The sequence below is a fragment of the Sarcophilus harrisii genome, chromosome 2, assembly GCF_902635505.1.
Source record: "Sarcophilus harrisii chromosome 2, mSarHar1.11, whole genome shotgun sequence".
NCBI classification, from domain to species: domain Eukaryota; kingdom Metazoa; phylum Chordata; class Mammalia; order Dasyuromorphia; family Dasyuridae; genus Sarcophilus; species Sarcophilus harrisii.
In genome coordinates this window covers 509,124,238-509,139,363 of record NC_045427.1, presented here as the reverse complement: position 1 = coordinate 509,139,363, position 15,126 = coordinate 509,124,238, and the positions used below count along the sequence as shown (strand labels likewise).

Here is a 15,126-nt window from a genome sequence, read left to right as displayed (position 1 = left end):
TGCCCTTATGCAAGTTTATCCCTTGTTTAATATACATGGTTTCCCATGAGCCAAAACATAAGACAGGAACTAAAAGTAAGATTTTAGGCCAAACGCTGATCATTCTAGAAGACTAGATAAATTGTGATAATAACAGCTATATTGTGCGTCAAGGTTTGCAGAGTGCTTTACAAATATCTCCTGTCAGCTTCCCATCAACTTTAAATGGTAGGCATGAGGAAACTGATGCAGATAGGAGTCATGAGACTTGCCCAAAGTATCTGAGTCTGGATTTGAAATCAGATCATTCTGATTCTAGGTCCAACACTTCTTGACTTTAAGTCCAGCCAGCTAAATATTTCATGAACATTAAACTAATTTTTCTATTATACTTTAGAGAAGCAAACATCTTTTTTCCACCTTTAAGTTACTTACTTTTAAAATATGTTGTAATGCATCCTTATCCCCAATCATTTAATATCTTTCTCATAAGCAAATTCAGATGATTTAGAGATTATTCCTGATTCATGATAGCTTGTGCTACTACTCCTTTTTATTGGGAGTGAAAAATGAAATTGATTATATCTTCTAAACCAGTACATAGTTTCTTACTACAGTAAACTTGTCTTCTGAAAGAGTTTGCAAATCTGCCTTCATTTTTCATAAATCTCAAGAAACTGACATATAGGCTTACATGATCAAAAATTGAGTAGGTAGGAAAGTAAAACTCAAAAATGAAAAACTATTTGTGAAATTTGTAAGGAGGAAGGAAGTGATGTTTTTGTATCTTTCATAATATTCTCCCTTAGAAGGCATATTGGTTATGCTTACTCTTAAAATCTAACAAGTTAGAGACAAGAAGAATCTCTTTCTTCCAGGGATGAGCTGACTCAAAAAACCACTTAAAAAACCCCAAGCAATTTCAGTATCAACAGAGAAGAAATATGAATATATTTCCCACTTTTTACACAGGGAGGGAATCAGTGATATGGAACATTGTATTTAATGTTAGACTAAGGTATTGGTTAATTTTGCTAAGCATTTTTTTCTTTTTCTTTTCCCTCCCATGTTATAACGGAGAGTTCATTGAGGAGGGGAGAGGAGAAAGATACAGTGGGAAACAAAAGTTATACAAAGCAGAAGGTATCTATACATTTAATAACCCCCCCCAAAAAAGAAAGAACACAGAGGAAACCCAACATTTTCCATTTCTTAAGCAACATCAAAGCAAATAAAATTAATCTTGAGTCTAACTGGTTTCTTCTCATGTTACTGCTTCCTGATTAGTTAAATCTTTTTAGTTATTGAAATACATATTGAATCTTCACATTCACATTAAAGGTAAATGAACTAAAATATTATAGTTTTTTCTTTATTCTGCAAATAAATAAAGCAATATGAATTAAGCCAATATGAAATTAAAACTAACGGCTTTCCTGCATTTTTAGCAATATATGGTATTTTAAAACATCATTATGATGGCAGAATCAAATTTCATAGTTAACTTTTCAATTTTTTCAGTATTTCCATTTTTAAATCCATACATGTGATTTCTGATTGTTATTTATTTCAAGTGGATAAATTAAGAGAACAAAAGATAGGGACAATTTACTATATTTTCCCTACCAAGTCAAGTTCACATCTGCCAAATTCCTAATGCTACTGATTTCAATTTTCATTGCTTTTCTGAAGCTAGACTTATAAAAGTTGTGTTCTTTTATTTTTTAACATGTTTCAGCACCTAGAATGGCTAGCAGATGATGACCATCTTACCAGGGATTTGTCTTTAACATCTAAGCCTTTTTAAAAAATCTAGCCAACAAACAAGTACTTCTCCTTGACATATTTTAAAAGTATTTTATCATGCTAATATAAATTATAGACTTCTAAATGAAGGCATTTTCATTTATTGGCATATAGAACAAAAATATAAACTTTCTATAAAATTCTCAGACTAATACAGAGCTTGAAGTCTGGAGTTTCTCATCTTAATGAAGTTAGCAGAAACTTTCTCTTTGTAACCTGATTCCCCTTGCAAATGGCCCTCTTACATTTTCTGGAGAATATAACTTTCACAGTCCTTACAATCCCTTTTTAACCCTTGCTCACTCTCAGCTCCAAAGTCCTGCCTTTAATCTGCAAAGCTGCATTCAAATGGCTCTGTCCACATACACAACAGGTGTACAAACAGTCCTTTGTCTGAGTCAGGAGCCCTGGGGCCAGCCAGACAGGATGGAGTTTTAATTGTTCATCTTGTTAGCATACAGCTGACAAGCTGCTATTGGGAGAGTATCTGGGGAGGGTGAACTGCTCCCCCAGCCATCCTCCAAATTTCAGTAATCATGGAGGTCCTCACTTCAGAATAAAAGCCCCATCCCAGAAAATGACATCATCTTGCTTTCTAAAATCTCATTCCTTTCCCCTTCCCACCCCCATCCATTGCCATACTTTTGCTGGAACACTCACTGAGGGACTTGTTTTCATTTAATTTGACCAATGGCTTTAGAACTTACAATGGAAAATGTTAAATCTAATTAGCTAATGAATAAGAGGATGGTGGATTAGGGTAGAAATCCAAAAGTACTGTGTGAATCCCCTTCTGATTCTGAATCCCAAGCAGGCCATTTGTACAAATTATACTATACATTGAATACCGATTTCAATTAATTAGTATTAATCCATATATTGATTAAAGAATAGTTTGCATTGTTTATTTTGAAGCTATTCTCATCCAAAAAAGTTTTTTTGGTTAGGACTCTTACTCTTATCTACATTGTGTTGATTTGTATGAATATGCAACTATTATCTAAAAAATCTGTGTTTTCTTAGCAATTGTCTTGGTAGCAACATGAAATGTTTTAAAATTACAAAGTGGTTTTAAAATTATGAAGATGTTAAAACTTTTTAAAAGTAGGAACAAACTTTAAAAAAGATTTTAAGATTATATAGACTTAATGAAATAAATCACAAGCAGTTTTTCTCCTCATAGAAATTGTCTAGAAATAATAAACGAGTAAGAAGTACTTTTGGAAGTTGCATAAACTATGTGGACAGAAATTCTGCAGGACACAGACAATCTGCATCTCTAAAAGACCATCCAGTGGATAGTGAATAAAAATTGCTTTCAGGTTTTATTTTTTTCCATGAGACAATAAATCTGAGACTTAAACAGTCTTTCTTGTTTAAAAATATTTATCCAGAATGACATGTAAGCAAACTGACCTAAAGTTTCTTAGCATTAAAAAAAAAAGGGCACTATTTTTTTAAAAACAGATTCAGATCAACTGGCTTTGGCTTGTATTTTTCAATGACTGAATAAGGTACTTTTAAATTATAAGAGATAACCTGATGAGAATAGTGTGAAACAAAATAAACGTAAAAAGCAAAAAGAGCCCAAGGGAATGAGTATGAGTTAAATTTCCCCAATACAGTAAATAATGAAGGCAAAAAACTCAGTGAAATATTATTCAGTATCATTAGCAACCGTTAAGAAAAAAAGAATATGGAAGAATAAGAATAAAGCTCCTATAAATATAAAAGCTCTTAAGTTTCTATGAATATTTAAAAAAAAACTCACTCAATTATACCTTGAAAATAAAAATCACACTCCTGGATACTGAAAAACTGATAGATGTCAGAGGACATCATGTTAAAGACAAAGTAGTAGTCTATCTTTAAACTAAAGAAAGACCTGAATCAAGCAAGGTACCAAGACAACAAGCACCTGTCACAGGGAAATACCTAATATTTCTGGCGTATCTGGAATGGCCTAGATCAAATAAGGTTACTACTAAATTCTAATTTTACCTTTAACTCCTAGTTTCCTTTCCTGCAACTCATTTTAAGTCTTTATCATTAAAATACATAAGAAAAAAAAGGAACCAAAACTCTTATTTCAATGTGTTCCCAAAGTACTTTCCCCTCCCCCAAATTAAAGTTTAAAATGCTGTATTAAACACAATAGTCTATCAATGCCAAATACTAATTTGATAAATCTTGGATTTTTATAACATTTTCCTGAAGCCAATATTGAGAAATACAAGACTATAAAATCCAAAAGGAAGAAGGTAATGAAGTAAACTGGGATTTTAAAATCTGGCTCAAAAATTGAGCAAATATTAAAAATTAAACCATGACTGGTTACACTAATCACCTAAAAAGGAGTTGAAATGACTCATTTCCTAGTTTCTTTTTCAAATCATGGAAATTTAATTTTTGTTTGTGTATTAAGTGAATGAAGAATCTCGAATTAAAACTCTTTAGAAGATGAAACTTCAGTTATTGCTACACTATAACACCCTGAGAATCTTGTATAGAAACAATAGCAAAAAAGTTAAAGTATTCTGATGCCAAACTATTTAAGTATATTTTGAACAAATGAAAGATCTCCTATTTTAGATACCAAATAATTATTTTCCCAAATAGGTAAATAGCATTTCCACATACCAAGAATGTCTACTTAAGTTGATCATAGAGAAAAGACCTCAGAAATCATAAAATTTAGAACTGAAAAGGACCTCAGAAATCATCTAATGCAGTCTCAACATTTCTCAAAGAATGAAAGTGAGACCCAGAAAGGAGAAAAGATTCTCTCAGTAACATAATTAGTAAATAGCAGAACTGAGATTTCAATATATATTCTGACTAGACATCCTACCTCTGCTGTACTACATGATCCTCTCACTATATATGTAAGACAACTGATGTCCAGTGACTGGAACCTGGGCCCTTTAACTCCAAATAAAGAACTAGGTTCACTCAACACTTTTAAGTTAGTAGAACTGTTTTCCTTTAACTATAAAAACAATCCTTAGACCAGGTGACTACAAAGAATTTGATTCAACAAATATCTTACATAACAAACAAGTTCCTGTCTACATAAAAATATCATTCTTTACAATAAAAACATCAGAAATAATTTAAGTTGAAGACAGTGATATGTTTATAGTTCTTTTGTTATAATATCAGATATCATTTATTTCCACTCTCCTATCATTCCAGGCTACCCAAACTAGTCACTTAAACTTTCAAACTACCCAACAAAACAAAGGAGACAAAAAAAAAAAAAAAAAAAAAAAAAACTTTGGAGGAAGTAGGGGATAGGAATAACGTGTATAATACCTTCTTTTTCCCAAAAATGGGTTTGAAGCACTTCACTTACTTGTTAATTCACTAGAAAGTTGCTAGGAGTCAGTTTAATATAAGCTTTAAGCTATGGAAAATGTAGAAATCATGGTGAATGAGATTTCTAATAATGCACTCATTTAACAAAACTCCAGCAGAAACAAAGAATGACTTGAATGGTCTGTGACATTGTAGAAATGGTATTTTAACTGAATCAAAATGACTCTATTTGGTTTAGAGAATAAATGAATGAAATAATGAAAAACAAATGTTCTTTAAGAAAGCTTCTTGCACAGGTTTTATCTTGCAAACAAACAGTAAATTGAAGCTAGATTGTAATCTCTCTCTTTTTTTTTTTTTGATGGCATTGGAGAGAAAAACAAAACAACTCTTCCTTCCTTTTATCTTACCTGTGTTGAGAAAGTAGAAACAGAAATTTCAATATGAAACAAATCAGAGTCCAATTGATAATAAAGACTAACTCCAGAACATAGAATTAACACATTCCTTATTCCCAATACAGTTGTAGTGTTTAGAAGTTGAAGGATGGAAATAACCAAACCAGGAAGGCTACTTTTGAGGATGGCTGGCAGTGGTTATGGTGATACACTCCAAACATTAAACACACACATACACATAGACACTGCTCCAAACATTTGGAAAGAGTTTATTCCATATGGGTGGGTACCAAGTGTGTATGCAAAGTGCAGGATTCCCAGCTGTGCTGCCGGAAGTCCTCTATCACGGATGAGAGCGCGCCAAAGGCAGCAGTCTTCCTAACCTCGAGATCTTTCCCAGAAGCATGCCTCAGCCTGCTCTGAGAGAACACCAGGCAGAATTTGATCTTTATTTCACTCCAGTCCTTTTTCATTTGAGACTGTGCACCAAAAACACCCAAGGTTAGAAGTTAATTTCTCAGCTGGGACCTTGAGTCACAGCTACAAACTGGATGTTGTCAACTTTTTTTCATCTTGGAGCTTTCATCTCTTTGGTGAAAGCTAGGCAATGAAAACTTGTATCACAAGACTTTCAGGAGATACTATGGTTAGAGTCCCAGCAGGGTAAGATGAAAAATAGTTCACTTATTTTCCCTATCCTTCTATTGTCTAAAAATTATATGCAGTAGTATGAGAACTGAACTCTTTTGAATTGCTTCTAACAATTGCAGAGTCTGTAGTTTCTTTTGTCCTGCTGCTATTCTTTCAGGTTTTATAAGTCCAATGACTGTACAAGATGTCTTGGAACTATTCTTTTTACCATATCTTTTGGTATTACAAAGTAGCTAATGAGGATTTTTGGAGGGTGTATCAGGCTCTTCAAAGGATTCCTATATATTGGGATCTCTGAGAAATTCTCTTTCTTGTTAAAGCATGTCTGCTTGATCAGGTAGAGATGATAATTCAAAGATATAAAGATAGTGAACAAGATGGCACCTCAGCAACAAGTCAAGAGGGAGGAACCTGAGTTATAGACATTTCTAGATTCAAAATGCAAAGCGTAATGAAGTCAAATAGAAGCAGTAAACTTGAAATTTAAGCTGAGATGGAAGAGAGAAAGGAGTGATTAAGAGGTCAAGAATGGAAGAGATGTAAAGACCTCATTGCCATATTGGAACGCTGTCTGATGGAGACTCAGTTTCATGACTTCTGTATAATGCATACTCTTCTCAAATCAAATTTCCAAAGAAAGAAATAATAGTATCCCATTATAGTCATCAATTTACCATTCTCTGTATGTGTAATTATCAATGTTATTATATAGATTCTTGAAAAAATGCTTAAATTGCATTCCCAAATGGTAGTATCAACAATACCTTTTTTTGTTAAAGTATCTAACTATTCTTCTGAAGACCATGTTCTTTTTGCAAAATTGATTTGTTTTTAAACATGGGTACAAAGTTATGCAAGCACTGAAAGTTGGCTAGGCTGCTGAAAATGCTATTTCATAAGGAACCTAGCAGTCCTGTTTGATGTTTACTACAGTGGCTCTGAAAGGAATATAAATAGATGTCTAACATGTGGATGTGAAAATCTGGAACCAATCCTATTTTACAGAACACAAGCCTTCAGCAATTGGGGCACCTAATTATTTTGATGATAGGTGAGTTTTAGCCTTGATCACATGGCTTGCAGCTAGGAATCTGTTTTATAAGCGAATATTTCACAGCATGCAATGAACCTTAAAAACCATGCCATAAACATGCAAACACATGGCAATAGTTAAATAAGCAGGTTCAAAAAGAGCTTCTTTTCTTAAGAAATATTTTGGAGAAAGAGTAACATAAGACACCAAACATACATTTTGATGTGCACAGTCCTATAATCTCACTCCCCACCCCCCCACCCCCAGAACCGTTCCCATGTTTTTGAAAAGATGGACTGAATTATTTTATTCTTCTTCTTGTGGATTAATTTAAAATTGTTTCCTCTCCATTGTTACTTACACTACAGCTGTGCTCAAACCACCTCCCCCTCCACCCCACCCCACCCCCTTTTTTTTCATTTGGAAAAAAAGTTTAAATTTGGGCCTGCACAAACGAGGTTTCACATTCCAGCAGCTTTCTTCCAGGCTTCAGCCAGCATCTGCTATTGAAGACAAGTTCCAAATTACAATAAACAGCTTTTCCAGACCAGAACACTTGAAATTCAGTCTTTCTGGACTGCTTTTCCTATTCAGACTCCCTATCCACTATTTCAAGGAGAAAAACTATTCTGCCAATTATTACACATCTGGGAAAAAATGCATGTATAAGCTAAAATGCTCTCTGCAGAAACTTTCTGCTTTCTACACATGGTCACAGCAGGATTTTATGGGCCAATGACCAAGCCAAAGTCTATAAAGGTTACCCCTCCAGCCACTCCTCAACTACCTTTCCAAAAGGAAAAGGGAGGAGGAATTTCTTCAACTTGATACCAACTGATGGTCAATAAATGCACCTGCTACTTTTCCATAATCTTTGGTAAAAAAATTTGGAGAAAAATGTTTATTACATAAAAAAATTGGATCACCAGAAATGCACTTAAAAATCTGAATCCATTACAATGCTCTACTCTATTGCTTGAATCTTGAAAGACATTGAACATTTTCTATTTTAGATTTCTCAAACAACTATGGAGACAGTTACCATTGATGCTGATCTACTGCTTGTGACAAGGCTTGATCCTCCATAGTTTGAATTGAGGCTTCCAAGTGATGCATTATGGGATGGTCCCAATAAGCTATGTATATCTCCATGGCCAGCAGGAAGGCTGGTAGAAGGTCCCACGGCATGGTTCCGTAGCACATGGATAGCATCATCCAGTCTATCTAAGCGATCCTCCATTCGAGACTGCTGTGGAGAGTGAAAAGGAACATGGAGGTCACTGTTGGTTTCTCTGTTAAATTCATTATACCACTACATTTTCTACTTTGGGTTACATGGAAAACATTAAGTGAAATGCAATATCAAAAGCAGCTACTGGCATTATGAATCAATAGGAAAAGAAAGGCAATCTGGAGAAGGTGTTAAATGAATGCCACATCAGGAAAAGTGGCTTCTCAAAATGAATCTAGTGTAAAGTTAATGCTTTCAGTGCTATGACAGATAGCAGATTACTGTATCAGACACTAAATTATAGTCTTACTGATAAAGAGTCGGGGCAAGGGATAAGTTCTAAAATGATGCTGACCTTTTGGAAAAGTGCTATTTGGGAAAGAAGCACAAGCAAAGTACCCCCAAAGTCTAGTTGTTTGTTGTAAATGAATAATGCATACGTAGCTCACATTGTACGCACAACCAAGCTTGGGTGTTTGACAAACCAGAGGAAACAAACACATTTGTGTGTCTGTATATAGATTCACACATTAGAAAATTCAAAATCAAAAGCATATGTCAGTAGGTCCCTCTTAAAAAAAAAAACAATCATTTCCTTGAACATAAAAGAAAAGAAGCCTACTCTTGCAATTCTTTAGAAAATGAAATGGCAAAATGTTTGAGGTTAAAAAACTTTGTGATTTGTACTAATTGAAGATTAAAAGTGGTATTGGTGAGTGGAATTAACTGTAACACAAAAAGGCACCATCTAAAGAGAAATAGTACCTCACAGACATCCTTTAAGAAGGACATTGCATCTTGCAAATGCTCGTGAAGTTGCTGCTCAACTCGATTTTTCTGGCAAAGTCAAGACAGAACAGGAAGCAAAGCACAGGTTAAGATTAATTCCAAAAAGAGATGAGGAAATAGCTGATGTGCGTGTCAGCATAAAATGTTAGTTAAGTTAATATAAAGATCTGCTTGTATTAAGATATGAGAAGGCTAAATGCTTAATTTTGAGTTATAAGGTTAGCATTCTAAAGTGTCCAAATTGTTTTCATTTGATTGTAGGGAAAGAAGAAAACTTTTGTCTGATTAAAAAAATTCTGTTAGTCACAGAAAAAAGAAACTTTATATTTGGAAACTAGAAATATCCACAGATACTCAAAGCCTAGCTCAATATTCCATTAGATGTTTCTTCTCTAATCCTATACAATGAATATAAACATAGGAAAAAAAAAATTTGTTAACAACCTACTACCAGATCTACATATTCAGTGCATATAAGAATAATTCTGCATTCTTCTGTGTTGCTTTATCTTTTATTTGTAACACAAATAAATTATATATTCTTTCCTGGGAAGAGTGCAAGAGAATGTTCCCTATAATAAAAAAGTTAATACTACATAGGAAATCTTTACATATTTTAATATCTGAATATGAATGTAATGTACAAAACACATAATTCCTCACATATAAAAACATACAAATATACAACAAATTTCAGAACTGTGGGTTATTCTTTCATTCTTCTATTTGTAGACATGGAAGTGCACATAGGGCTCAGCTCTGGGTTTGTCAAAGATATGGGAAATCTCATAAGAGTATTTTAACACCAGATGTCTTAAGCCCAGAAGCCTGATGTCCAAAGAACAGATGGCAAAAGACACACCCTATATCTTAGGTTGTTTAACTGAACTACACCATTTGTTAGAAAAGAATTCACTTGTAATGCTACCCTACTGTTTTCTTCATTAATATGCAAGGTATATACTAACTAAAATGAACTCCAAATTCTTAAATGAGTGAGTGTGTGTGTGTGTGTGTGTGTGTTTATTTGTTTTTAAAGTGGCTCTTACCAGGGAGTGGAGAGAATTTTCATAGTTTGGAGATGAGGGGGGTTGGCCTCCAGGTCTGGACCACTGGCTAGCACCTGTTTAAAGAAAAAAACAGAAACAAACAAACAAAAATCCCCCAAAGACCAAGTTAACTCAGAGCTCTTTATGATGTGCTGGAAGGAAATAAGAATATATTACTAAGCTCAATAAACATTAATAAAATAGTGTGAAAAGCTGAGTTATCTAAGGCTTTAAAAAGTGGTAGATGTTTTGCTTCATGTAGGTTGTTCACAGACCTAAAGTATTTTATTCAAAAGTATATTAACTGGCTTTTTTAAATGTTACCACAAAAATTTAACTCTCTGCTAAGTGGCTATTTGTTTTCCAACTCTTGCAAAATGAAGGAATAATGAAGGAATGACTGAAAAAGGGTGAAAGATACAGAAGAAAAGCAAACAAAAATGAAAGTTAAAGAAAAAAAGAACTGAATGGAAAAATATATTATCCATAGCTTTGGGATAATGCCAGATTTTAAAGCCTTTGACTAATCCCAATATCTCATTATAATAAAAACACACAGTTCTAAAATCCTTATAAATTTATTACAATTGTGATTTAGAGAATATATTATTTATAGTTAATAAAAAAACCCACTTAACTAGATTTCCCTTTTGAAAAGATCTACAAGGGCAAAAACAATTATATTAGAAATTTGAGATTATAATTAAAGAGTTTAGTTTGTACAATTTATTCATTTTTTAAAATAATTGCTCCAAATATAACCTTGCCACAGCTTAATCCAGTAACATTTAGGAAAGTAAAAGATAAATAGAATACTACCATACATTTGTTATCTCAGATATATTAAGGTAAATTAAGAAGACTCTGTGTTTCATTTCAGCTGAATGAAACATTCATGGGTTGGATAGCAAAGTGGCAATTATATTCACATCATCCATATAGTTATTGTAAGTTGAAAAAAGAAACATATTCCTAATGAACAGATAACATTTCATAATTAATTATTTGTATGCTTTAGTAGCTGAATAAGGAAATTTAAAATATAAAACTTGAAGACATAACATGTATTTTTCTTTATCAATTAACAAACTTAAAAACAGAATATAGACATAAACTATTTCTGTGTCCATTTAAGGCATAGACTTACAAACATAATCATAAAGCAATTGCAGTAATAAATTATGGACATGCAATCCCAAACAGTTCATTAAAAGAAAGGCCTATGGGCTTACATTTAAAGTAACAAGGAAAAGCTCTATAGCCAGAAAACTGAGATGAAGTTTAATGTCATAATTTCAAATAACTGCTCTTTAAAAAGAGATAGATTCATTTAAGAAAAGGGAATCATTAAAAAGAAAATCTTTCTGTAAATCTGGTCTGTTAAATGGAGGATCTAAGATTCCATATGAACAGTGATCAGTGATGATCTATTGTGAGTTCTTGTAAGTAATGTGTATAAGGCAACATTGTCAGGAAGCAGAAAGAGTCCCAAATCCAGGTTTTCCCCCTTTAAAACTCTGTGATGTCAGTCAGGTTTCTTCTCTCACATCCTCAAAATGAGGAAGATGAACTAAGTGATTCCTAAAGGTCCCTGCTAGCTCTAGCTACTGCGATTAATAATCCTAGATTGTATTAATATAGTATTTGAAGGTCTGCAGGGTAATTTCTACACATTATTTCTTAACAGCTGTGAAACATATCACGCAAGGCTGTTATTTTAGATTTAAAAATGGAGTTTCAAAGAAGACACCTACCTAATACAGCTAATAAGCATTAGATCTGAGAAGACGACTCAGGCTTTCAAGATCCAAGTCTAGTGCTCATTCTATTATATCATACCATCTTTCTATTGAATTGAAAAGAATGAAATTAAGAAGTTTTTTTTTTAATTAAACCTAAAGCAGACAATGTAACTGCAACCTCCATGACAGCTTGTGCTTGTAAGGCTGTGTGAGGTAGGCATGGGAGACTTCGAAACCTTTTAAGTCTTTTCTTTCCACTTTTGCAATCATTCTTGTTTCTCTTATGTCTTTTTCTCCCTTTCTTTCTTAGACAATCTGTTCTTTGGATGAACTTCTAGTTTTGTCATTTTATTTTACTTACATGAGATTCTAACTAAATACATCAAGTTTAATCTCTAATAATTTAGAGATTAAATTATTAGCAATAGTTTCTGAATTAGTCCTCCCAAACAAGTCTTAGGGGACTATCTTTGTTACTCTTTGTTTCCAAGTATCATAAGGTGAATAAATGGTTTATTCAGATAAAATGATTGTCAGATTCAAGAGTTCAAATGAGACTTGAAGGAACTGAATGTTAGTATAAAAACAATGTAAACTATAAAACAGCACAGAATACAGTCTGACTTACTCCATTCTGAGCTGGTATTTTATGACAACTAATTAGAATAGGTACCAAGCAGAACAAGATCATAAATTAGAGCCCTGAACTTAGTATAAATGACCAATTCAGTTTATTCTGTGAAATTGATGAACCAGACTGATGATTAGCCATCTGAAAAATGTAAGTTGCTGGTCACCAGGGGAACAAGGTAAGAAAGGATACAAGGATAGTTCATCTTTACTCATAAAACAACGCCACAACCAAAAACAAACAAACAAATAAAAAAAAAAACCAAAAACACTTTCAAAAGAAGGCAGGACAAACACTTCATTAGGAATAAAGAAATCTGGGTTCTAGCTCTATGTGATTTCGGACCTTATTAATCGACTTCTGTGGATCTTACTGCTTCATCTGTAAAATGGAGAAAATGCTACCCTTTCTATTTCACAAGGTTGTTTTGAGGATCAAAAGACATAACAACAAAAAAAGTACTTTGTACTTGAGTACAGTGGTGCCATGACAGTCTACAGATGATGACAGGTCCATGATATGGTCTTTGTATATAAATAGCAGCACATATTCTGCAATTCTTTTGTTTTTCCACACAACTGAGGATTTACAGGACTATACATGATGAACTGAGTGGTGCAATGGATAGAATGCAAATCCTGGAGTTAGGAAGACTTGAGTTCAAATCCAGCTTTAGACACTTACAAGCTGTGTGATCTTGATTAAGTTACTTAGTCCTATTTGCCTCAGTTTCCTCAACTGTAAAATGATCTGGAGAAGGAAATGCCAAACCATCCCAGTAGCTTTGTCAAAAAACCCACAAATAAGATCATGGAAAGTAGGATGTGATTAAAAATGACTAAAATGAAGTCTGGGGAGAAATATTTCATCAAACTCTGGAGTGTAGTCCACTATCTTCCCTCCCATCTCTACAAACTGCTGGCTGCACTCTCAAACAGTGGTGCTGAATTCTAGACATACAGATTTGCTTCTGTACTTGATTTCTTAAAGAAATTTGAAATAATTACAGTAGTAACAACTGTTCTTTAAATCTAATGATTAACTGAAGCATCAATACAGAAGTATAGAAAATCAAGTAAATAGTCCAAAAGCTTCTATTGCTTTCTCTCCATTCACACAACTACCACCTTGGTCAGGTCCTCATCTTTTTTTTTTTCCCCTGGACAATGGTAATTGCCCCCTGAAGTCATCTCCCTGCCTCAAGTCACCTCCCTCTCCTCTCCATTTTTCATCAGCTGCCATTTTCCTAAAGCACAAATTCCTATTTTTTTCCTATTATTTCTAGAGTCAAATATAAATTGTTTGACACTTAAAACTCTTCACAACTTGGACCCAATCTATCTTTAATGCACATTATTCCCCAGCACATTCACTGTGGTCTAGTTATACTGGCCTCCTACTCGCTTTTCATACACGCCACCCCATCTCCTACCTTTATGCCTTTGCCCCAGATATCTCCCATGTCCATGTCTAGAAACATTCTCTTCTCACCTGCTGTGAGAAGTGAGAAATGAGAAGTGATTCAGTCAGAATTACTCCGTTTCCTTTAGTGTTTTGTTCAAACATCCCGTTTTACATGGAAACAGTCAGGAAACAATGCCTGATTCACCAAGCTGTTAATATCTTCACAAGTCAACTGGTATCTATTTTGTATCCACTTTTACATACGAATATGTATGTATATATACATACACACATATCTGTTGTCTCCCTTGGCTAGAATCTAATGTACTTGAAGAAAAAGCCTTTTCAGGTTGGCTTTCTTTCTCTCCCCTCCACTCCCCCGCCAGTGAGGTAATTGGGCTTAAGTGACTTGCCCAGAGTCACACAGGTAGGAAGTGTTAAGTATATGAAGCCGAATTTGAACTCAGGTCCTCCTGACTTCAGGGCTGGTGCTCTGTGCCACCTAGCTACCCCAGAAAGTGTTGTTTTCACTAATCTTTGAATATCTAGTGCTTAATAATTGCTTCTTGATTAATTAATTGATTTTTATTTTTCATTTTTTTATTAAAGCTTTTTATTTTCAAAACCTATGCATGGATAATTTTTCAATACTGACCCTTGCAAAACCTTGTGTTCCAAATTTTCCCCTCAACTTCCCCAGATGGCAAGTAATCCAATATATGTTAAACATGTTAAAATATATGTTCATTGATTAATTTATTACTAATGTTTATTGATAGAACAGTCAAATTATATTCAGAGATCTGCTTTTGTATTTATGACCTTGAGAAAAATCACTTAAATTTCTTAATGTGCTTTAGTATTTCCCATCTGTAAAATCGGGAGTTTGGACCTCTATGGTCCTTGGCAGCTTTAATATTTTATGTTCCTATAATATACTAAGGCCAATTCTGAGCTTAGACTACATTACAGAAGATGAATAAGAGGTCTCACTTTTACTATGTTATTACTAGGTAGAAAATATTCCTAGTACTTTGGTTATTAAGAAGAGAAACTTAGTAAACTATTTTTGAAAGTGCCTTCGGCTCTTTGCAG

The 15,126-nt window shown here is 33.7% G+C and overlaps 1 protein-coding gene across 5 annotated transcripts in view; it reads right to left on the bottom strand.

Annotated features, from left to right (window-relative positions):
• Positions 1 to 15,126, bottom strand: part of TCF12 (transcription factor 12) — a 402,673-nt gene that overhangs the window by 14,383 nt on the left and 373,164 nt on the right. For 2 of the 5 annotated variants that reach the window (XM_023498571.2, XM_031955270.1), the window contains 3 exons: positions 10,255 to 10,328; positions 9,182 to 9,253; positions 8,228 to 8,434 (listed from right to left, as the gene is read on the bottom strand). In XM_023498571.2, the coding sequence (XP_023354339.1) occupies positions 8,228 to 8,434; positions 9,182 to 9,253; positions 10,255 to 10,328 (353 nt within the window). The remainder of the gene's footprint in view (positions 1 to 8,227; positions 8,435 to 9,181; positions 9,254 to 10,254; positions 10,329 to 15,126) is intronic. The other 3 variants (XM_031955268.1, XM_031955271.1, XM_031955269.1) reach the window with 2 other exon arrangements.